Source organism: Sprattus sprattus, assembly GCF_963457725.1.
Source record: "Sprattus sprattus genome assembly, chromosome: 11".
Taxonomy (NCBI): domain Eukaryota; kingdom Metazoa; phylum Chordata; class Actinopteri; order Clupeiformes; family Clupeidae; genus Sprattus; species Sprattus sprattus.
The window spans coordinates 21,212,939-21,236,952 of NC_137909.1; the positions used below are offsets into that span (position 1 = coordinate 21,212,939).

At 42.6% G+C, this 24,014-nt stretch overlaps 2 protein-coding genes across 2 annotated transcripts; both read left to right on the top strand.

The window, feature by feature from the left end:
• Positions 1 to 2,683: 2,683 nt before the first annotated feature.
• Positions 2,684 to 5,886, top strand: LOC308372049 (protein FAM163B-like; the record flags this gene model as incomplete). The annotated part of the gene is made up of 2 exons (XM_080847145.1): positions 2,684 to 2,776; positions 5,362 to 5,886. 2 exons carry the CDS (start codon positions 2,684 to 2,686, stop codon positions 5,884 to 5,886), a joined length of 618 nt encoding a protein of 205 aa, XP_080703271.1.
• Positions 5,887 to 17,092: 11,206 nt separating this feature from the next.
• Positions 17,093 to 23,184, top strand: swi5 (SWI5 homologous recombination repair protein). The gene is made up of 5 exons (XM_080847827.1): positions 17,093 to 17,244; positions 17,915 to 17,963; positions 18,350 to 18,459; positions 19,682 to 19,776; positions 22,547 to 23,184. The coding sequence occupies exons 1-5, from the start codon at positions 17,144 to 17,146 to the stop codon at positions 22,609 to 22,611; spliced, it is 420 nt and encodes a 139-aa protein (XP_080703953.1). The 5' UTR covers positions 17,093 to 17,143; the 3' UTR covers positions 22,612 to 23,184.
• The last annotated feature ends 830 nt before the right edge of the window (positions 23,185 to 24,014 follow it).

Consider the following 24,014-nt stretch of genomic DNA (forward strand, 5'->3'; position numbering starts at 1 on the left):
CATTGGAATTTAAGATTTTTCCTTTCAACTGAAAGATGTTTTTTTTATATCATTACTGTAAATAGTTTCTATTTCCAATGCAAAACAGAATATTTAGATTTTTTCAGTTTCTGATTGTTCAGTGTCCTCCAGTTAAAGGGTGGTGGTGGTGGGGTACGGACAGCTCATACAACTTAAGTTTAGTTTAGTTTAAAATTAGAATAAAAGGATGAAAGGGATCTTTAAAAACCAGTCCTATTAAGAATCCTGTGTGTGTGTGAATGTGTATTTCAATGTGTGTGTGTGTCTGTGAATGTTTGTTTCAATATGTGTGTGTGTGTGTGTGTGTGTGTGTGTGTGTGTGTGTGTGTGTGTGCATATTGGTAAATTCACACATAGAACCTTCCTCCTCGCAAATGGCAATTATTTCTCCTCACATAATGCACTGTGTCACCCTTTCCTGAGAGTCTCCCTCCTTGACTCATATGAACGACAGATCACCAGATCCCTCTCCACGTTGGTTACGGCAGACGACGGACCCTGGTGGGCCTCTTGGGAGAGACGAGCACACCAACCAGTTTGTGCCGCTCCTCCAGCCCAGAGCGCGGATCAATTGATTACATTTGGGCACTGGACAGGATTAGATTAAATCTGTCTGATTTGATTCCAGCGGGTAGGTACATAGCACTCGCAGACAGCCCATCTCATTGGCCCAGACGTCTGTGCTCAGAAAGGGGGGAGAGATGGAGAGGAGGTGAGCTGTGAAATGAAAGGGGTGGTTTGTGGAGGGAAGGGAGGTGGTGGACTATGTGGATGATGTTGGCCGGGGGGGGGGGGGGGTGAGGGGAGCGGGGGGGTCTGTTATGACCAGCTGCCCTCTACGTTGTGCTGACAAAAACATCAAAGCAGAAAGACACATTGGTTGAATAATATTAAAGAAGAACCAACTTGGATGAGGGTGTCTGTGTTGGTGACAGAGGATCAGTGGCTCAGTGTGGTTCAGTAACTGTCTGTTGGTCTGTACAGTGTGTGCAATTATGTGTGTGTGTGTCTATGTGTGTGTGTGTGTGTGTGTGTGTGTGTGTGTGTGTGTGTGTGTGTGTGGGGGTGCAGGTACAGATGTGATAGAAGAGTGCACTGAGTTCTTGTGTGTACTGTATGTGTGTGTGCATGTGTTTCCATCTATTTCACCTTCAGCTCCCACTCCCCGACAGGACGAGGACAGGACATTACCCCCGATCAGTGTGTTTAGCTGAAAAAGCCTTGACTCATTATCATCAGGCACTGAAGTGCAGCGGCGCGACCCTATTTATCTTCCCCACTCCCTGGTGAGCTGCTTCGCTTCACAACGTGTTCCCGCTGTCCCTCTTCATAGCCTTGCACAGGGGCCGTGCTGTACATTTCAATGCGTCCACTCAACACTGCGCAGAACACTGCACACTGCTAAGTCTATGGCTCTAAGTCTAAGTGATTCTTCATTTCTGTGAGATGTGAGATTCTGTGTGATTTTGTGTGATCCTCAATGATGGATGTCCCATCTGACAAAAAAAAAAAGGTTTGATTGGTGACTGTAATAACTAAACTGATGGTGGTGATTTTTCTTAGAGTTTTTTTGCCTGCAAATATACTCTGAATGAAGGGTGCAGGAATGGCAATGAACATTTTTTCCCAAATAAAAGTATTTAGCCAAAAAATGAATTGCAGGAGATTGGTCAGCCTGGAGCACCGCCACCCACTGGTGTGAATGGAGCATCAGAAAAGCACCACGAAGACTGGGAGTAGATGGATCCTTGCTCAATAACATGGACAAGCACTACTACACACACACACACTCTACACTGATGAGCACATTTGTCAGGTCGCCATGGCATTTGAGCAAGGTGCAAGGGTCAGTCAGCTGTGCCTAGAGGTCATGCTCCCATCGCTTGCTGCCATCTAAAAGGTCATGACCTCGCCCCAACAAATCAGATCTCCACCTCCCCCGTCCATTTGTTTATCTTTCTGCTCTAGCACTTTGTCTTTTGTATTGGTACATTTTTGAAGTTCCGCCCAGCCTCCCTATCTGTGTTTGTGTCCATCTTTGGTCGATGCTATCGTTCCCACCTTTTTACCCTTCATTCACCATGATCTGACCTGCCACCCCTCCTTCTCTCTCCCCGCTACATCCTTCTGTCTTCTTCTCTCTACTGTAACTCTTCCTCTCCCCCTCTACTAGCCCTGCCACCCTTTCCTTTTCTTCTCTTCATCTTCCTCTCTCGCTCCTTCTTCCTCTTCATCATTCATTCCTCAATGTTTTCCTTCCCGGCCATTCTCTTCAATCACTCTTTGTCTACATCATCATATTTCCTCTCTGTCTACTTAAGACCCTTGTCACATTCACGCTTTTCTTCTGTCTTTCTTTCATTCTTCCTTCATCCCTCCTTTCATTCCATCTCCTTCCATGAAATCTTCTTTTCAGATGACATGAAACAGTAACTGTGTAACTGGTTGATGGTGATTTAAGTAGATGAGAACCATGAACATAACAGTGTTGTAACAGTGCTGGTGAAGTCGTGACTACTTTGTAATTACAAGGATACCAATGGTGCATTTGTTTGCCTTTGCATTGAGCATAATTACCTCCCTCTCTCTCTCTCTCTCTCTCTCTCTCTCTCTCTCTCCTCTCTCTTTCTCTCTCTCAGGGTGTTGATGGAGAGGATTTCGAATGACAGCCGGGACAGTGGTCATCACAGGAGGAATTTTAGCAACAGTTATCTTACTATGTATCATTGCTGTACTGTGCTACTGTAGGCTGCAGGTAAGATACCTGTCCCCATCTCCCTCAAACGCACACACCCATAGTCACACACACACAGTCACACACACACACACACATACACACACACACACACACACACACACACACACACACACACACACACACACACACAAACACACACACACACACACACACACACACACACACTGTCAGGGTGTGCTGTAAATAGGACCCAAAAGAAGAGCAGACAGGAGTAAGGAGAAAAGAGTTTGTTAATGAACCAGGCAAATGGCAGAAACACAAGGGCAGACAAGTAATCTTCAGGCAATCTAAAGTCAAATACCAGGCAGACAAGCAGACAGGGCAAACCCATGAAACAGCTGGCAAGAGGCAGGCAATGGTCATTAAACAGGCCGACATGAAACAGACAGAGGTACAGGCAGGTCGCAGAATAACAGAAACAGGCAAAAGGGGGGGGGGGGGGGGGACAAAACAAAAGGCTTCGGTACCAACAACCGTGGCTTAGTCCATAAATCAGTCAAAAGCAGCAGAACAGAGTCAAAAACACTGCAGAACAGAGTCCTGGCGGAGAAAGTCCAGGTCCAAACATAACTGGATTTGTGGCTTAAGAATATCAGTGTGCTAATCTAGCGACGACAGCAAGGCGAGACAGGGTTAAAAACAGTCCCTAATGAGGCGAAACAGGAAACAGGCGAGTTCAGCCTGACAGGGCCAATGGTGGAATCCAGCACGGACCCCGGAAAAGTGTAGACCCAAATGAGAGGGTAAAAAACAGGGCTAGGAACTGGAAGTGCTAGGTTGACCCACACACTCACAGATAAGCATGCACAGACACAAAGACATACACAAACTGCCCTTGACATCCAACACTCTCACCCCTGCACACCTATCCAAAGCACATTTTCCCTCACACATTTAACTAACTCTCATTCATGCATAGCCTACTTGAATAGTCCCCCAACACACACACACACACACACACACACACACACACACACACACACACACACACACACACATACACACACACACACACACACACACAAAAACCAGCAAGAAGTACCCTTATGCTTTTGTATCACGTAATTCCCTACTTGCCTCTTTATCATCCTGTGTGTGTGTGTGTGTGTGTGTGTGTGTGTGTGTGTGTGTGTGCCAGGCCATACTTGTCACACACGACATGCGTGAGTAGACCTGCTCTTGTCCAAAGTGGCGGTTTACGGTGTTGCTGTCCACACAGGCACACACAGGGTGTTTGAGTGGAGAGATATAGTGTGAAGAGAGAGAGAGAGAGAGAGAGAGAGAGAGAGAGAGAGAGAGAGAGGATATGTTGAGACCATTTGTGTGTGTGTGTGAGAGTGAGGGTGAGAGAAAGAGAGATAGGGGAAACATTGAGGGAGAGTGTAAGAGAAAGACAGAGAGAGAGAGAGAGAGGGAATACATTGAAGGAGAGTATGAGAGAGAGAGAGAGAGAGAGAGAGAAAGAGAGAGAGAGAAAGTGAGAGAAAGAGAGAGAGAGAGAGGGAATACATTGAAGGAGAGTATGAGAGAGAGAGAGAGAGAAAGAGAGAGAGAGAAAGTGAGAGGGGATACATTGACGGAGAGTGTGAGATGGCTTTTAGAGACTGGCTGCTCAGCGCCATCTAATTAAAACTCCATCCATTCCAATTTCACTCAGCTAGCCACCGCTTGGGCTCTGCTCTTCTTCAGTCACGTAACAATGCAGAGAGACAACGCATATCTCTCTCTATCCCTGTCTCTCCCTCTCTTCCTCTTTCTCTTCCTCTTTCAAGCGCACATACACATACACACACTCACACACATACACACACTGTGCTTCTCTCAGCCTCATTGCCAAGCCCTCTACTCAATTCAATTAACTTTACAAGCACGACCTAGTTTAATGCGCGCCAAACAGTTTCCCCTGCATTTAATTTCACATTAAACGTTTGAACACTCTAAACCCAGAGATGTTAATACTGCAGGACCCCCCCACCCCCACCCCAAAGAAAAGAAACAAAAAACAAAAACAACGACCAAACCAAAAACACAGCAGTGACCTCTTCAACTCTTCTGCAACTGTAATGATCATGAGGCGAAGTGATTATGATGTACGCGTTTGAATGAATAGGTGTGATTGTAAGACTCTTATGGAGAAAGGCCACAAAGTGACTGAAACAGCTGGGCTAGTTTATTTCTCAACAGTAGGACTTTAATGCAGGGTAGAGTGGAAGCCAATGGCAAGACAAAGAGGAGGATAAAGCCACAGTTATAGCACTGTCAGCAGTAGCATAGCTCTTAGCGCTCAGCTAAGTAGTTTAGTTCAGTGCATAGGAGGTCTGATTTATAGACCAGTGCCGCCCTCCCCTCATCCCTGTAAATGTAATCGTTTCCTATCTCCTCCCCTCTGTGGGTCTTCCTGGGTTTGTGTTGAGTGGATGTATGAAGAAAATGACTGTATGTTCATGGGCTATAACGTCATGATCTCAAACTGCTCTCTCTCTCTATATCTCTGTCTATCGCGCTTTCTCTGCTTTCCCGCCCACCCCCCCTTTCTACCTCTCTCTATCTTTCTCCCTCTATCTCTCCTTTGCTCCTGTCAGTATTATTGCTGTAAGAAGGAGGAGTCGGAGTCGGAGGAGGAGGAGCCCGACTTCGCCGTGACGTCCCGCCTCCCGCCGGTGCACTCCAACCACAACCTGCTGGCGGCATCGGCAGCCACGGCAACGGCCACCCACGGCATCGGGGTCGGCGGCGGTGGCGCCATAGCCACGGCCAATGGCCCAGTGGCCCTGTTCACGCCCCCGGTGACGCGCAAGCTGACGCGCTCGCACACCTTCTGCCCGTCGTGCACGTCGCGCTACGAGCTGCCCTTCTACCTGCAGCCGCCCGAGGGCCTGCGCAACGGCGGCGAGCGCCTCAGCTACCGTGCAGTGCAGCAGCAGGAACTGCAGCTGCCCGTGGAGATGCCCGTGCCTAGGTACGCACACCCTCAAGCCTTGCACCCGCAGCCCATGCACCCACAGGCCCTGCACCCGCTGGCATCGGCCAGCAAGCTCAACCTGACACGATCCGTCACCATGCGCGAGATGTTCACGCGCAGCTGCAGCATCAGTACGGACGTCTAGCACTGGACCTAACTGAATTGGACCGAACCGGATCAGAACACGACTGATTAGTTCAACTGGATTGGGCCGGTGCTGAGGCAGTTGTGGGGTTGGGGGTGTGACTGAAAGGTGCCATTTTTTGGGGGGGGAGAACTCTGTCTATGCAGAGATGAACCACGTTGCACCAATCAGACATCTCTTCCCTTTGTGTCTTCTGCTCTCTGTGGACATCATTAGGAGTATCGCTTTGACACGGTACCTATCAGCTTCTCCCTGTGTCAGAGGCTTCGGAAGGGTGGGGTTAACTTGGACGAGGGAGCAAGTAACTTCAGCCATGTTGCAGTCTGGCCTTCAGAGGATGAGTTCAAGCTGCTAAAAGGGTGAAGGGAACATACAGGATCTGAACAAACCTTTTTTGGGTTTCTTCTCACCCCTTGTACCACCTTGGAGCCTCTTCACAGGACCTCCAAAGCCTGTGCATGAGGTACTGTACATCTATTCAAATCCCACTCAATATGGGAGATGTTTTGGAATCGCACACCCACATAACAAAGAGGTTTGCAAAAGAGTTTTTTTTTTTTTTTAAGCCAGAAATATATAAAGTTGGGACCAGCTTATTTGGTGTCATGGAAAGGAGGTAGGCAGGTGACCCTGTCCTTTTCCCATGTGGGCCCTGTTAAGCACAGTGGTCAAGCCTGGGATTGAGGACTGACCTCACACGCTTTTTGACCATATCCTGAAGGAAAAAATGGGCTTTTTTGTAAGATTCTTTTGGCTTCTGGGATGGGTGAAGGCGAAGCATCTTACAGCTACCAACCTGACATTTCTATACACTGGAGAGTTATACCGTAGCTACTTGGAGCTCTCGGGTCCTTGCAATAATAACATAGGCAATGATTATACATGAGCAGACAATGTGTGATCAAACGTTTTTTTTATATAGGATTCATGGTTATTCATTTGTGGGCAACTATTGAGTGTTACAATTACTATTTAAGTATAGACTTAAAATAACCAGTTGATATATATTTCTCTCTGAGCTGTTTAGTTTTGTTTCGCTTTGTTTTGTTTTCTATTTGTTTGCTTATATTATTTACTCTGGAATTAATGAATCTCAGCTGTCTCCCTGCTGCATAAATCAGCATCTTGAAAAAAAAAAAAAACTGAAACTGATATAGTTTTTTCTTAGTGTGGCTTTGAATTGTCCCTTCCTGCTCTCCATCCGTTTTTCTCCCCCAAGGCAAAGGGATGACATTTATCTGAAGGGCTTGGAACATTACAGTATCTTTCTCCTCTGAACTTCGTTGTCGTTGCTGGGAGGAGAATTCTTCTCTCTCGGACTGACTCGATGGAAAGACGACCATCTTGCGATGTGTTCACCACGCGTTCATTTACCCCTGGCTTTGGACCTGCACACTTTTTTTCCCCCCAGCCGACGTTACCTCAGCACTGATGATCGGGAGCTTACTGCGTTGCTGCTCTGTTTCAACTCAACCCCACCGTTTATTACTGAGATTGATTCCCGCCCCACCCCACCCCGCTCCCTCCTGTTTGCACACATAGACGGTGAGTTGGGGAGGATTACCAGGTTCTCCCTGATCGTGATTGTGTCATGTGCCCTGACAAGCTTGCCACCATCTTCACTCCCAAACGATCCACACCTCGACTTCAACAGAACCCATGCAGTCACACATGAACATATAAAGAATCATATACATACATAATGTAAGACCCCCCCCCCACACACACACACACTCACACACACACATACAAATCCAGATGTTTTCTTTTAACAGGAACTTTGACAACATATTGAGTTTTGTTCTTGTGAAACAACTGTATGAAAAAAGTATACAGTGCCCATTGTTGTTATTTCTTATTGTTCTTATTATTGATATGATTCTCATTATTATAATCTGTGTTCATCTGAATCTTTGCTGCGTTGTTTTATCTCAGTATGCAAGATGCTTTCAGCTTTCAACGCGTTCTATTCTTGTGTTCCTGTTCTGAGGTGATACAAGCCTTTTACTGTCATTGGTTTCAAGTGTACCAATAATGAACACGGTGTTGTTAATAAAAATTAAAAGGCTGAAAAATCCGCTTGTTTCTTTGCTTTTGATAACTGCAGACCTGAAGTGCTACTGATGAAAGAAACACATCAGAAACCACCAATCAACTGGGACTCACAGCTCATTCATACTGGGCCACTCCAAAAATGAAAACAAAAGTGATCTCTTTGACCGAAGTGTTTTTTAACAGTAATTATTTTTCAAGGGCATGTTATTTGGCATTTGAGTAATACACCATCATGTGTGATGTATGAAACAATTTAAAACAGCAGCTTTCATTTGATGAAAGAAAGGTCCCCTTCACTGCTCTGTAAAAATAGACTTTAATTAAATAATGAAATCCTTTAATTTACACCAAAATCATTCATCTGGGGCCTGTACAGAGACTTGGTAACACAATTTCACAGCTGCAGCTCTTTGTCCTTTTTTGTATTTGATGGAGAGGAGAACAGAGCCTCCCCTAGTTCGCCGAGCGAGAGGGATCACTTGTCATCGGCCGAACGCCAGTAATCACATCTGACCCTCGGCTGAACTCTAAACGGCCGCGCTACAGACAGGCAGCACTGGCGCTTATTGAGGTATCTTTCACCGCCCTCCCACACACACACACACACACACACACACGGGTGACATAGAGCTTCAGAAATTCTACCCTCCCCTAGGTGCATTTTAACCCATCGCTAGGTGAGCCATATAAAAACTCTCTGTCACCAGTCCAGGATATTCAGCCAATAGAAAAACAAATCTTTAAGCCAGGAGAGGAAAAGAAACAATATCCCTGGCCAATTTGATAATGTCACCCAGACCTTGATGCTGTCCAAATGTCTGGGATAAGCACATGGCCCTACTGTTTTTCTGGGTGCTCCAGTAGCTCGACTGGTGGAACATTTTGACGAGACCAAGGTCATGGGGTTTAAAGCGCACGCCGTTTGATCATAAAATATATGTCACCTCAGAAAAAAAGCTGATGATAAATAAATGCTTGTAAATGTCGCAGACCGGTGCCTGAATTCAAGTCAGACCATGTCCAGGGGAGGGTAATAATCTGGAGCATGACTTGGAGCAAATAGCTGCAGAAGCACAGAGTGCTATCTCTTTATCATTCTAAACAGGATGAAGGAAGAGGAAGAGAATGCATTCCTATGGGAATTATGAAGTACATGGCTGTGCTCATTTACATGTGTGTGCGACACGTGTGTGTGTGTGTAAGCTCACAGTTTTAAAAATTGAAAGAAAGTGGGGAAATATTTGACAGGCGTAAAGTCTTCAAGGACATAATCACTTCCTGTGCATCCAGCTTAGCTAGCAGAGCCTGTGAAGATGTATTGATGCTTTATGGCATGCTTTGAGTTATTCCACTCCCTGGTGACCATTCCAATCTCACTGTCCATCTCTCTTACTCACTATCTGTCTGTCTCTTCCTCAGCATCGCTCTCTCTCAATCCTTTTCTTTCTCTCTCAATCTCTGCTCATTTCTTCATGGATCTGTCAATCAACCTCTCTCTCTAGCCCTCCTTTTAAGTTTATCTCTATCTCTCTTCTCATTTCTGTGCATTTTTGCAGGTGCATCTATCTCTCTCTCTCTCTATTTCTCTCCCTAGAGTGGGGAGGTGAGGGGTGTCAGACAGGATGGTTTATGATGTTTGGCTGTAATGTCAGAGAAAGGCTGTTCAGATGCTACACAGAGGGGTAGTCCATCATGAATTATAAACGTGACAGAATGCAAACCAGCCCTCACACCACTTCTCTCAGCTTCCTCCTCCGTCTCTTCAGGGAACCAGGGACGCACGTCCAGTCAACGGGGCATCCCAAAGTAGACACATGTGGCAGGGGGGGGGGCATCAGTCCATGTCATTTTATACCACCAAGTCATACTCTTACCACGGAGAGAATCTTGGGTGACCTACATGCCTTTTTTTCAAAGTTTAAAATTATGTTTATGGCTTCTTCTGATAGACGACAGAGTAGCTTGTAGATCTGCTGGACAACTTAAAAATGGTTGAACAGATGCCAGTGACAGTTAAAAGTCCATTCAAGCATATAACCAGCACACACACACACACACACACACACACACACACACACGCACACACACACACAGGCAGATAGTGGGTACACACATATATGATGTAGTAGGTGAATGATAACACACACACTCACACACAGACATATGCAGGCTGGGGTGTCTGCCTGCCATGGAGCCATTACCACATGTGTTGCTGATCCCTAAAAGAAGGAGGACCAGAGCCTCTGTGAATTTTTCATCCTCTCTTCTCTCATCTCGTCTCCTCTTCTCTTCTCTTCCCTTCTCTTCTCTTCTCTTCTCTTCTCTTCTCTTCTCTTCTCTTCTCTTCTCTTCTCTTCTCTTCTCTTATCTTATTTTATCTTCTCTTCTCTTCTCTTCTCTTCTCTTCTCTTCTCTTATCTTCTCTTCTCTACTTTCTTCTATTCTATTCTATTTTCTCCTCTCCTCTCCTCTCCTCTCCTCTCCTCTCCTCTCCTCTCCTCTCCTCTCCTCTTCTCTCCTCTTCTCTTCTCTTCTCTTCTCTTCTCTTCTCTCCTCTCCTCTTCTCTCCTCTCTGCTCCTCTTTGTGTGTCGGGGTATAAATAACACATGGCTCAGGAGGGCCGGCAGAATGGTGGAGGGAGCAAACGAGGAGGGGAGGGATTTTTTTTATTATCATGCCTGCCTTTTTTGCCTTAGCCGAGTCCTGTTTCCCTTTTCATATTGCTCAGTGAACCATCTCGCAGACAGCTCTTTCCACTCCTATGCCCACTGCGAGGGCTCCAAGACGGCACACACTCATCGCACTGTAGTATCTCAGTGTGTGTGCCAGGGCTGTTTTGTGTCTCTGTAAAGAGAGGGTGGACTTCACTTCACTTCACTCCAGCTTGGTCCGGTTGGCTGGTGCTACTGACCTGGTGGTCAACTCCACTGAAAGACTGACTCAGAACCAGGTGAAGAATTACACTTAACAAAACTCAACAGTTGCTTCATTTTTATTCATTTTAATATTGACAGTGGATAAGACGGGCGACAACAGAGGGGTTTGCATAAATGCTTACAAGAACAGTGTATTAACATTCAGTGTCAATTGACTGGTGTGGTGGTGGGCAGCTGCCAGCTGGTGTGGCAGCAGGACATGTCAGTCAAATATATGGGCCATTCTACCGAATTGGTGCAAAGTAAGGTCGGAAATATTTTGATTTTTTTTATGTTTTATTCCCAAAACTTTGTCCGTATGTATATTGTACCATATCTAAAGTACACTTATCTAGTAAAAGAACAGTCAATTTTTATATTGTATTTTCAGAATGTGTTGGAATGTTTTTCCTCTTCCAAAAATTGTCACTACCGAAACATCACATTTACTATAGTAAAAAAGTATTATTATTGACCTGTTCAGATTGTGTTTCCTTCCCTTCTCTGAAGAGTATTTTTACAAATATTTCTTGAAGGTTTTCACAATGAAATCCATAAAAATGAATTTTTTACCAAATTTTTAAGTTCAATTTATACAATTCATCAAAATCTAAGTGCAATATTTCTTTGTAAAATGCAAAATACTGATCATATTGATTCCAGAGTTGTTGATTGATGAAATTGAACATACATTAATCCAATCAGTATCATAACATTTTAGTTGATTACTCAATATACTTAATTTTTTACAAAACATCCTGTGTTTCGGTAGTGCTGCACTGTTTCGGTAGTGACATCCAGTGTTTCGGTAGTGACTGCACTGTTGGATGGATGTTCATTTCTCTCCCAAAATCTTCCAAAAGGTGCTCTGGGCCACCCTTTAGTCCGCACAACACATTTATTTAAAAAATTATCGGATTGAACTACTTACCATTTCATTTTGTCACTACTGAAATCATCAGGTCACTACCATATGTTTCGGTAGTGACTGTTTCGGTAGTGACAATTCTAGCTAATTTTAAGCATAAATAAAGAATTCTAACAAGCACACTGCATGCAAAGACATCTTTGAAGAGGTGAACACACATACAAACATAAGATTTTCCATGAAACCCCAAAAGGTTTAGTTAATTGAAGAAAACATGCGTTTCGGTAGTGACAATTCTTAAGGTTACACGTCGATTTTCAGACTTTGGAACACATTTATATAAAAACTATGGGATTTAGCTACTTACCATTCAACCATGAGGGTCAGAGATGCAGTGTCACTGCATGGTCAAAAATGCAGAGTCGTGGCTAAAACACAGGCTCAGCCAATGGACTAAAACTCTTGTGTTTCGGTAGTGACATGAAAACTAGGGACATGATTTTTTGAGTATAGAAAATTGATTTAAAAATTAAACCCACAATAAATCTAAATATTCCAAGTTCTGTTTCAACCCAATCATAAAGATCTTTGAAATTAAATCATTGAAAAAAATCTAAAAAAATTGAAAAGTGTTATTTAAAGGCATTGAAATTTAGATGTCAGGGTTGGGGACAGCTACTTCCCAATAGAAAGTACCCTATAAATGATGATTTTGTATATATTTAGCTTATCACTATCTCATGTAATGCATTGGGTTTATATAGACCATAACATTTTCTAATTAAATATCTATGCCTAAATACCTAATTGTTTTGTAAATAGTTTTTATTGTTGAGGGACTGCATATTACACGAATTCGGTAGAATGGCCCATATAGTGTGTGTCTCAACAGCCTTCAAACAAAACCAGCAAACAATGATAAATAGATTCTACTCTCATGTTCTCGTAAAGTGAACATTTTTCATTTCAGAGTGTGTCGTCTCCTCTTTCTTTCTGTGACTGTGATAACTCCTGTGCCATCACTTCTGTCAGGATATCTATTAACTTCCTGGGTAAAATATGCTATATGGCATGAAGCCCAGCCTCACGCTTCCGAATCCGAACATGCGCTGCGTATGCCCCCTCTGTGAGTCTGCTTAACAGGACGTGAAGTTCCCCTATCCCAAGTTTGCCTGTTGTCCTCAGCACACCTCTTTTACCTCCAGCTCGGATGACTCATTTATCCTGCTGCAACTGCCCCTACCCTCACCCCTCCGCCCCCACCCACCCTCTGCATCCCTTCACGGGGCTATAAGTCGTTCATTCAGCATGTGGCTCTGCCCTCAATGACTGACTGAGACCTCGGCTGCATCATTCTCAAATTGCCCTGCGCGCAGTTATTGAAGAGACTCACGACAGCAGAACAGCAAGGATGAAGGGCTCTGGACTGTGCATTGGAATGCAATAATGGAGGAGGGAGGTTCATGAACGGCACTATTAGCGTTATATTACAACACAGGCGTACAGCAGCCTCATGCAAATATAATACTCCAAGGACATCTCATTACCATATCCAATCCATATTGGCAACAACCCATCAGGGCCATACATGAAATGGGATCCAATAAGTATCAAATAGTACAGAACAGTCCACTTCATGGCATAGAAATACTCATGATCAAGATATACAAGGCCTCATACAAAAGTTTTGCTTCAGCTGTTTTGTCATGCAATTGCTGACAAGCCTTTTAAATGTCTTGCCAAGAACTTGTAAAGGTGTTACTTAGGACTTTAAAAGGCTATCAGTTGGAGAGTTTCATAGGCAAATTATAGCACTTTTAAAACTTCTGTCAGAGTTAAGTGAGGGGTTGAAGACAAGTAAAGACATTATAAGGGTTCTAAGAACTTTTTGTGATGATATTGACTGACTGAAATATTGCATAGTTCAAGGTGTGAACCACAAAACATTGTGTCTACGGCAATGAGTTGGTTTAGTACTGTATACTCACTAGGTTATGAATGCAGTAAGCCTGCAATACTATTGTAGTGATTTTTGGATGGCAGGTTAGTGGCGCCATCTGTTGGTTAGAAGTGGCTTAACTGTTCTGTCTGTATTTTAATCAGAGAAGAAATTTGCTTCAGTAGCCCAAAGGCTCTCATATACGTTTAATTTCTGTAGAATATAATTGCCTGTTATTCTTGAAAAAGCACCTTGAAAAATTTACAAATTTAGTCAACGTTAGGGAAGTAAAATCTTTGATTGAAGTTCCCATTAACTTCCGCTTAAAGTAAACCAATCAAATTGTATTTCCTATGTTAATACAGCAATTAAAAACCGAAATAGTAGGCAGGAGTTTGTGAGTGTACAATTTATTTTAAACCTCAAACTGTGGGTGATTTGTCCCATGGCGACAGTAGACACTTAAATAGCACACATGTTGAAATCTAGCACTGAGTATGGTGGGATAGATAATATGGTGCAGCAATATCTACAGCAGCGGAAAAAATCACATAGCTTACTCATTAAGGCTGCCGAACAATCCGAACAAATTAAATTTGATACAGTCTTTTGTTACATACAGCCGCAGAAAAAATTAAGAGACCACTTATCAGTTTCTCTGGTTTTACTATTTATTGGTATGTGTTTGAGTAAAATGAATATTTGAATGAATAACTATAAACTCTTGACAACATTTCTACCAAATTTTAAATAAAAAATGTGTCATTTAGAGCATTTACTTATTAAAAATGACAATTGGTCAAAATAGCAAAAAAGATGCAGTGTTTTCAGATCTCGAATAATGCAAAGAAAACAAGTTCATATTCATTTTTAAACTACACAATACTAATGCTTTAACTTAGAAAGAGTTCAGAAATCAATATTTGGTGGAATAACCTTGATTTAAAATCACAACTTTCATGTGTCTTGGCATGCTCTCCACCAGTCTTTCACATTGCCGTTGGGTGACTTTATGCTACTCCTGGCGCAAAAATTCAAGCAGCTCGGCTTCTTTTCATGGCTTGTGACCATCCATCTTCCTCTTGATCACATTTCAGAGGTTTTTTAATGGGAATTGGGCTGGCCATGACAGGGTCCTGATCTGGTGGTCCTTCATCCACACCTTTACTGGCCTGGCTCTGCGGCATGGAGCATTGCCCTGCTGGAAAAAACACTCCTCAGAGTTGGGGAACATTGTCAGAGCAAAAGGAAGCAAGTTTTTCTTCCAGGACAACGTTGTCCTTTGCCTGGCTGAGGTTTGTAAAAGACCATAAGGATTGAACCAAAGCGGACTGGAGGTCATCTTCTAAGTTCATCTTCTCTGATGAGTCCAATTTTCAGCTTTGCCCAACACATGGTCGTCTGATGGTTAGACGGAGACCTGGAGTGGCCTACAAGCCACAGTCTTGCACCTACTGTAAAATTTGGTGGAGGATCGGTGATGATCTGGGGGTGCTTCAGCAAGGCTGGACTCGGGCAGATTGGTCAATGTGAAGGACGCATGAATCAAGCGAGGTACAAAGTTTTCCTGGAAGAAACCCTGCTTCCTTTTGCTTTGACAATGTTCCCCAACTCTGTCTCTGTTTTTTTTCCAGCAGACAATGCTCCATGCCACACAGCCAGGTCAGTGAAGGTGTGGATGAAGGACCACCACATCAGGACCCTGTCATGGCTAGCCCAATCTCCAGACCTGAATCCCATTTAAAAGCGGTGGAATGTGATCGAGAGAAAGATGGAAGGTCATAAGCCATCAAACAAAGCCGAGCTGCTTACATTTTTGCACCAGTAGTAATATAAAGTCACCCAATGGCAATGTCAAAGACTGGTGGAGAGCATGCCAAGACACAAGAAAGCTGTGAATCAAGGTTATTCCACCAAATATTGATTTCTGAACTCTTCCTAAGTGAAAACATTAGTATTGTGTTGTTTAAAAATGAATATGAGCTGGTTTTTCTTTGCATTATTCGAGATCTGGAAACACTGCATATTTTTTGCAATTTTGACTAATTGTCATTTTTCTGCAAATAAATGCTCTAAATTACAATATTTGTATTTGAAATTTGGTAGAAATGTTGTCAGTAGTTTATAGAATGAAACAAAAAATGCTAATTCTACTCAAACACATACCAATAAATATTAAAACCAGAAAAACTGATCATTTTGAAGTTTAATTTGTTCGGATTCTTCGGCAGCCTTAATGAGTAAACTGTACATCTGTATGCTTGACTTAATTTTTGGAATTTTTCAACAATATAATACAACGGTTTGTATAAATACAAAGGTTTGTTTTGTTTGGGTACCATCTCACGTGGCAGCAGTAGAGGGTTATGAAGTTGCAGATCGTTGCAGAGTAGCTCATAAAACGAACGTACATATATGACCATTTGAGGTGCCATTGAAAATATAACAATTATTGACTAGGGTTAGATATCAATAATTAAAGCATTATAAACAATTTATTTCTAAATAAACGTTACAGAGATTAGACATTAGGGTACACAATTGTGTAATCTGTAAACGCGGGTGATCACAAGGAGGAAGGGTAGGCTAGTAGGCCTAGAGCACATGTGTCAAACTCAAGGCCCGCGGGCCTGATCAGGCCCGACAAGCTATTTAATCTGGCCCGCTAGCTCCTCAGAATGTTGCAAAAAGTTCCATTGATTTGAATGAGCAACGATGAAATTTTATTTGGTTTCCCTAATTTTACCTCAGGATTAATAAAGTATCCATCTTTTTATTTATCAGAGCTTGTCTGCCGCGGCCGCTGGTATGTCGAACGCACCACAAATACTGCAAGTCCCACAATGCACTGTCCCCACGTTGGTGGCATACGTCAATTTAGGGAGCGCTTGCCCCACTGTCCGGCCCTTGACTTACACCCATTTTTTTTAATTTCGGCCCTCTGTGTATTTGAGTTTGACACCCCTGGCCTAGAGGATGCCAATCTAAATCATAAACTAAATTAAGGCTAACAGGGAAACGTTTAACAGGAAAATATTCATTTTGTGGAGGAGAGAAACTGTAGAACATGTAAACCTACGGTAGAGATCAAAACATCTCTGAAAGAGTGTGAAGCAGAGGGAATTTCTATCACCTCAAGGTAAAGAGTAGGCCAAATCAATTTAACTTTAAAAGGTTTCGCCTACTTCCAAAACTCTGGAAAAGTATTATGTTATATTTGGCTAATTTGAAAGGATATGTAGTTTCAAAAGTGATACAAAGTGTATCACTGTGAATTATTTATGTAGGCTACTTACTTTGAACGTCTTTATCCGCATTGATGCTTCACAACCAAAACAGTTGGTGGCGGTAATGCACCAAATTGGAATGCCATCTGCCAACAAATTAACAGAAGAAGAAGAACTATAGCGACTTGTAATATAGTTTTAGAAAAAAAGCCAGTCAGCTTTCCATACTGTAACGAAATGTGGTGACCCCAGATGTACAGTACAATGGAGTCAGAGAATGGACAAGAATTAACTGTGAAATGTAATGTTACACCAAGACAAGGGGGCGTAACTGCTCGGAGGACTCAGCGAAGGTAACGTTAGCTAAACAGACAGTCTCAATCATAGACATGTATAGGTATAGGTAGCTATACATTGTCTATGGTCTCAATAGCTGACGTTAGCTAATATAGCTAAGCTAACATTAACATACCCGAATTTGAAATATGTTGGGTAGCTACTGAGCTACATCAGTCGACTCGTGATGGATGTCCTGTCAGCAAGGCTCTACAATATCAAGGGCCATGGCTCTGGCTATAGTATGCATGCATGCCATAACGAAATGCTGCACTGGTGTCCAGGATTGTGGAAGAAATACATAAATGTTTGCGTCAACAGGTCAGCTAGGTCAGGTTGAGTTCATTAGTTTTATTGTGCTATGTATGACATCAGTCTTTATTTGACAGAATAATTATCTCGGATTTAATTTGAAACGGGTTTCCTCAAGACTTTCAACTTCATTTCAGCCACAAAGCTGAATCAAATGTAGCCCTGTGGCATTGACGTTTGCTCTTTTGTAATACTAGACCTTTACTAATGATTTCAAGCGCAGACCTATGTCACAACCATCAGATGTTCAGCGTAGGAGGATCAGTATTTCAAAATTCTCTGTAGAGGAACAATTGATGTGTTTGGCATAGCCTGGTATTTCCCTCCTGATTTGCACAACAAGTGAACCTGACCCTGGATCTGTGTTTCTTTTAGGACACCAATCTCTGGAGATAGAAGAGTCCATTCCAGTTTTAAATCTCCTGTAAGTCAGTCTATTTTCTCCTTCACTGCTTAACAAATCATTATAATGGCGTCCTATGCTTATCCTCTCACAACATTGCTGGAGTGTTTTGCACTGCAATATGACCATACATTTGTACATCAATAGTTGGTCGGTTAACTTGAGGACCAACCACTTATTGCCTTGCTTTTGAATGTCGTTAACCTACCTGTTTTGTTTATGTATTTATATTTGAATTTTGATCAAATTTCTCAGTAAACTCATCGTGTCTTTACTTCACTAGTTTAACTATCTACCATGCGCTGTCAGCAGTGAAGGGATGCAATTCTCCCATGCTTCCATTCTTTTTTTGAGGAATGTGTGATGGTGCCATCTCAACCCTCCTGTGGCCCTTACCTGTTCCTCAGGTGCAGAGCACGTCTGCATCAGCGTCCCAGGCCTCACCAGAGACAGAGGTGGCAGAGCTGAAGAGGAAGAGGGATGAGCTGGAGTCCGAGATCGCCCTGCTGCGGAATGAGTGAGGAACATTACACAGCCCCTTCAGGTCCTTGCGAGGGTTTGATGTGATTGTTGCGGCCAAAAGGAACTGAATTATCTGCAGGAATTCTAAAAAAGAATGGTTAACACCCGTAAAAAGTTCCATGACCTTGCATTTTTTTGCAGAAATAATGTGGTTATAAGAGACATTTGCGTTCTTCTTTTTTTTTTTAGGTTGCTAGTTTTTCTAACATAATCCAATTCATTGTAAAGGTAGCCTATATGTCTGTGTGAAGGAAAGCTAGAGACACCTGTTGTTCCCACTGTCCACTTAGCTTTTCACAAGTCAGAAAGAACAGTGTTTAAACAACTCCAACAACAATAAAGATAGCACAGATGTAGGCTTTCTAGCATTGGCTCTTCTAACCATCGTCTTTTGGTGATGAAGTTGGCGGTGTTGTGCCGTGAATGATTTTCTGATATTTGCATGACCCAGATTACAGAGCTACAGGTTTGTTTATCTGTCCCTCACATGATCTTATATCAAAATATCAAAACGGATTTGGAGATGACCCCAAAACTAGTTCCCTGTGAAAACATACCTCAAATGGTAAATTCCTGCCTACGGTTACTTTCATATTACTTTCCCATTGGGGTCGTGAAAGTGATATTCTCTGAGAATTTATCCCCTACCTTCTGCAGTCAGGAACTACATTTTCAACATTATCTGACAGGCTTTCCTGCCTGCCATCTATGTTACATGTGCATGAACCATTGAAGGCAGGGGAGGAACTTTCTTGGTGTTTACCAGAGAAGCCTGGCATCAGACAAGCATGAAATGTTAACAGAACTTCCTTTGGCTTTAATTTTCACTAAAGTCACTAAATTACGTACATTTATTGAAAGTTTTGAAAAAGTAATGAAAGTTGATTTGGTCTGATTCTCAAAGGGTCATGGAAAGTTCATTAAAGGACCATGAATAGTCATGTAACTGTTTTGAAATGTTGTCAATCAAAATAGGTGGGAACCCTTTAATAACTAGCGGGAAGCTATTCCCACATACATTTTAAACCTATTACCAGCTCTCCATGTAGCCATTGTAAATTACTATTGATTATTCATAAAGGCGTTTATGGGACAGAAATAGTTTAAGCTGGCACTGCCTTTCTGCAGTGGGTGAGGTTTCAATATCATATAACCTTGGTCATCCTTGGAAAGTGAAATTATAACCCGGGTGTGTCATGTTGTTGTCCTCTTCACAGAGGGATGGAGGTTCAGGAGCTGGATCAGCATATTGACCTGCTGCATGAGTACAATGATATGAAAGACATTGGACAGACACTGCTGGGACAACTGGGTAAGAAAAGATAACAGATCAGTTGGCTTATAATTTTACGTGTCTGTAACCAATGGGTAATATTTTTTTTTTTTTTTTTTACATGTTTACACCGTGTCACCCTGAGACGAAGAATCAAATAGAATAGGATAGAATACAATATGTAGACTTTGTAAGAGGAGACTTAGTCTTGGGAGGGGGAGTGTGTGTCTGACCACTCACTTATTTTAGAAATCGAGGGGGTTTGTGTGGGAGGTGTCTCTGAGCAAAGCATAAATTAATATGGATATAACTCTTGGTCTTATCTTACCCAGTTGTGAAATATGGATGATACTGACAATATTTTAACGTTACCAACATTCTTCAGTAGCCCAAGATAGAAAATTCAGTCAACAAAGTGCTCAAGGGGTTCACATACTTTCAAGTGGCACTGTACATTTTTTAAGCCATGTTCACGTAGTAGCCTAGTCTATTATAAGACAGACTGGACGTCCTTGAGAAATCCTTCCACAACTCACAATTGCTGCATGTTTATTTATCAAAGAATTTCCAAAGCATTCATTTCTGCTGTCCTTGGAAGGGGTTATTATGCAATGATTTAATAGAGATAGACGAGTTCGGAACTGAACTTTAGTTCTCCAACGCCATCCAAAACACTCTTACACTCATCAACTTTTCTTCCATGCTCTCACCTCCTTCCCAAATCTGCTTTAACCCTGACTTCAAACAGCAGTATTGGAAATGTTCTTAATACTGACAAAGAACAAGTTTTGAAACTGACCCATTTTCAATTATTACACTAGCGTCACGTGATTATCGAGTAGCTCGAGAGCTGATGTGGCTGCTTGAAGACTCAAATACTTGAGTGTTCTGTACAACCTCTTGTGCTAGTTGTGCGTCAGGAAGTACATAAGGTAAGAAGATGAGAAGTCACTCCAGAATTCACGCAGAGAAGATTTTGGCATCAACCCTCTACCACCAGCTCTACTTTGTTAGACCCAGCCTATTAATAGCACTCTGATTGTGATGAGTCATTGATAGAAGATTACTACCGAATCCCACTTTCAGAAAATGAATAGGGTCAGAGTCATCCCCCACTCCAAGCAGTTCTGTGTCACGAGGTCCAGTTGATGAATCACTTTCAGAGTATGATGCTCATATGCCGCCATCCTGCATATGTTTCCTCATCCCACATAAAGGAGTCCTTTCAGAGGGCTGGTATGGGTCTGGTTGACACTGGGGCTGCCTCCATTGTGACACACAGCTGGGCCTGTGAGTGGGAGTGGGGGTATGGGGATGAGGAGAGAGCCCTTGAAGATATGGAGATGTGATGGTAGACAGTTGGGGGCTGGAGATGTGGCTGACCATGCTACAGAAGGGGCTTTACCACGCAGGAACCTGTGGGCCGTTTTAGGGCGGTTTATGAGTGGCCCTGAAAAACTGCCGGGTGGAGCTTAACGCCAATTGGTTAGGCGTGACGTGAGTGGAAGACAAGAAGAAGCACCATTACACACACACACACACACACACACACACACACATACGCACATACTTAAACAGTTGGTAGAGGAGTAGGTGGGGGGCACTGGAGATGTCTCAGACTGCTTGGTAAACACAAGATGCCTTGAAGTGGAAGAAACAGAAAAATCCTGAGGATCTCAAGTTGGTCAAATTGTGATGAAATAAAGGTGTATCAAATGTGAGTTGTGGATGGATTTCTCACGGATGGCTTAGACGTCGGGTCTGTCTTAGAATAGACTAGGCTTCTACATGAACAAGGCTAAACAATTCATGTTTTTAAAAAATAGATTACATTTTTAATCGGTTGGGCTTACTAACCAGGTTTCAAAGAATTTTATTTTTATTTTTTTTAAAGCAGTTTTTTGTAAATACATAACACTCATAACACATGAAGAATTTCCTATCTTAGGCTACTGCTGAATGTTGGTAACTGATGTCAAAATATCATCCGTATCATCCATACATCATGTAATATCACATTTTTCAACCTGGGGCCTTTTGGGTCCAAACCTTTTTAAGGACAATTAACTTATTAAATCTGGCCCGTATGGAGGAAACCCGGCAAGTGAAAAACGGCAATACAATGGAACCCGGTGAGGCCAGCCAGTACGTCTACATAAAACGCTGACAACATGGAAAGGATCCCTGCAGAGATAAAACTGCATCTGTTTACCTCAATAACTGTAAAGAAACTGTAGAAAAGAACTTTGCACAGTCAGTGTTTTATTTATTTTTTTCTTCCGGTCTCTGGCGTAACACCCTACTCAGCGCCTGTAGTTGATTATCGAAGGGAGGCGCTCTTCTTTGAGTGCCCACTCAGGCAACACAGGGCAGGCCAATCGACTACAGGCACTGACTGGGGTGTGACGTGTTTCAGCTTTGTCTTCCTCCAGTCTCTGATGTAGTACTCCATTCAGTGTTCCATTCATTCTTACTCAATACTGGGTGAATAATCCTTCCTCCATTCAGTGCCTGTCGCTGGTTTTTGCGTTCTAACTCAGTACTGGACTAATTTGAGGTTGAAAAATCCCTTAATTCAATTTTTTGCTCTATGTGATGAGACCAGCCCCATCGTAGTCACATAGTCTTTTAATTGACACAAGACACATCCCACACAAACCTCCAGAGTACTCGAGTCTTTCAGGAAATGATTACTCGATTTCTTAAATGATGTACTTGTGATGTACCTAGCACACACACAAGATGTGTCAGAGTGGTCAATATCCACAGTGCGAAGACAACTGAGACTTTGTTGTTTGCTTGTTTGCAGCCACCCTGCGAGGAGTGACCACTCGGGATTTGTACAGCCTCTTCGACCTGGAGCTGGATGACTGAGGACACAGAGACGGAGGACACAGAGCACCCCCTCCATTCCTAGTATGGACCAAGAATCCCAGACTGGGAAGTGGGAATCCCTCTGAACCAGGGGAGGCAGCCCTTCTGCCCAGTCGTCTACATCAACAGTTCAGTGTCACTGACAGATGGTTGAGAGTTACTGTCAGTTTCATGTGTGGTGCCTTATCAAAACTGAAAGGCTGTTTTGTTTGTTAGTTTTCTCCAATGCATTTGGACTGTCAAAAAATGAACACTTTAAGGATAGTGGACTCTCATTTAAATTGAGATTGTGAGCATGGAGAGTAACATTTCTGGACTTCGAAAGCATTTTGTGGGCAGCCTGAAAGGGTTAAGTATCTTTGGCATGTCCTGTCCATCCTCACATTGTGCTTCTGGAGAAGAAGAGGAAGGAGATGGTTGCATGAGAGGATGTTTCAAGAGCGGCGCTGTGTTTTGGTGTGTGGATGAAGTTCACTCTGGCCTATTAGGTTATTGTTGAGAGTTTTGGTAAAAAAATAAAAAAAGATCTGTGTATATAGTTTTATGTTCTATCAATAAACTGTTTGTTTTTCAGTCTCTTTCTATTTGTTTTTGTAGATAATAGAGATGCCATTTTATTGATGGCTGCATAAACCGTAACATTGCTGTATATGTGTCTGACAATGGGAGATTGTGGCTCACTTTTACAAATCTGCAGGCCTGTTTCTTACAGGTGCATCATCTCTTCTTGTTGACTCCAATGAGAAGACATTGGATGATTGACTGGATATGTACAATCACAGATTTAAACAAGATTTTCAACAAGCCAAATGGAAAAAGTAGCAGTAATAAGTCACTAACTTGTATGTAAGATATGTTAATTTTCCTCTGGTAATCGTGACTTGTAACTACGTATGCTGCTGTACACCATATACAGTGGGGGAAATAAGTATTTGAACCCCTGCCGATTTTGAAAGTTTGGCTACTTGCCAAGAAATGTGTGATCTATAATTGTAATGGTAAGTGTTTTAACAGTGAGAAATAGAATATCAACAAAAAAACTGCATTTTATAACATTTATGACTTTATTTGTATTTGATGCAGAAAATAAGAATTTGAACCCCCAAGCAAACAGCAAGAATTCTGGCTCCCAATGAGCAGTTATGTGCCCAAGAAGCACACATATTAGTCCTCATTAGGCCTAACAAGGTACACCTGATCTCAACTGGTGACGTGTATAAAAGAAACCTGTCCTAAGAATCATAATTCACACCTTCAACCTCACCACCATGGGCAAGACCAAAGAGTTGTCCAAGGACGTCAGAGATAAGATTGTAGACCTGCACAAGGCTGGAATGGGCTACAAAACCATCGGCAAGTAGATTGGTGAGAAGCAGACAACTATTAGTGCGATTATTCGTAAA

Excerpts from the sequence above, each read along its gene's own strand:
- swi5 (XM_080847827.1), top strand. The coding sequence starts at position 17,144 with ATGTACAGTACAATGGAGTCAGAGAATGGACAAGAATTAACTGTGAAA. Across the intron at positions 17,245-17,914 it reads GCTCGGAGGACTCAGCGAAG|GACACCAATCTCTGGAGATA; the intron begins GTAACGTTAGCT and ends TGTTTCTTTTAG. Across the intron at positions 19,777-22,546 it reads GACACTGCTGGGACAACTGG|CCACCCTGCGAGGAGTGACC; the intron begins GTAAGAAAAGAT and ends GCTTGTTTGCAG.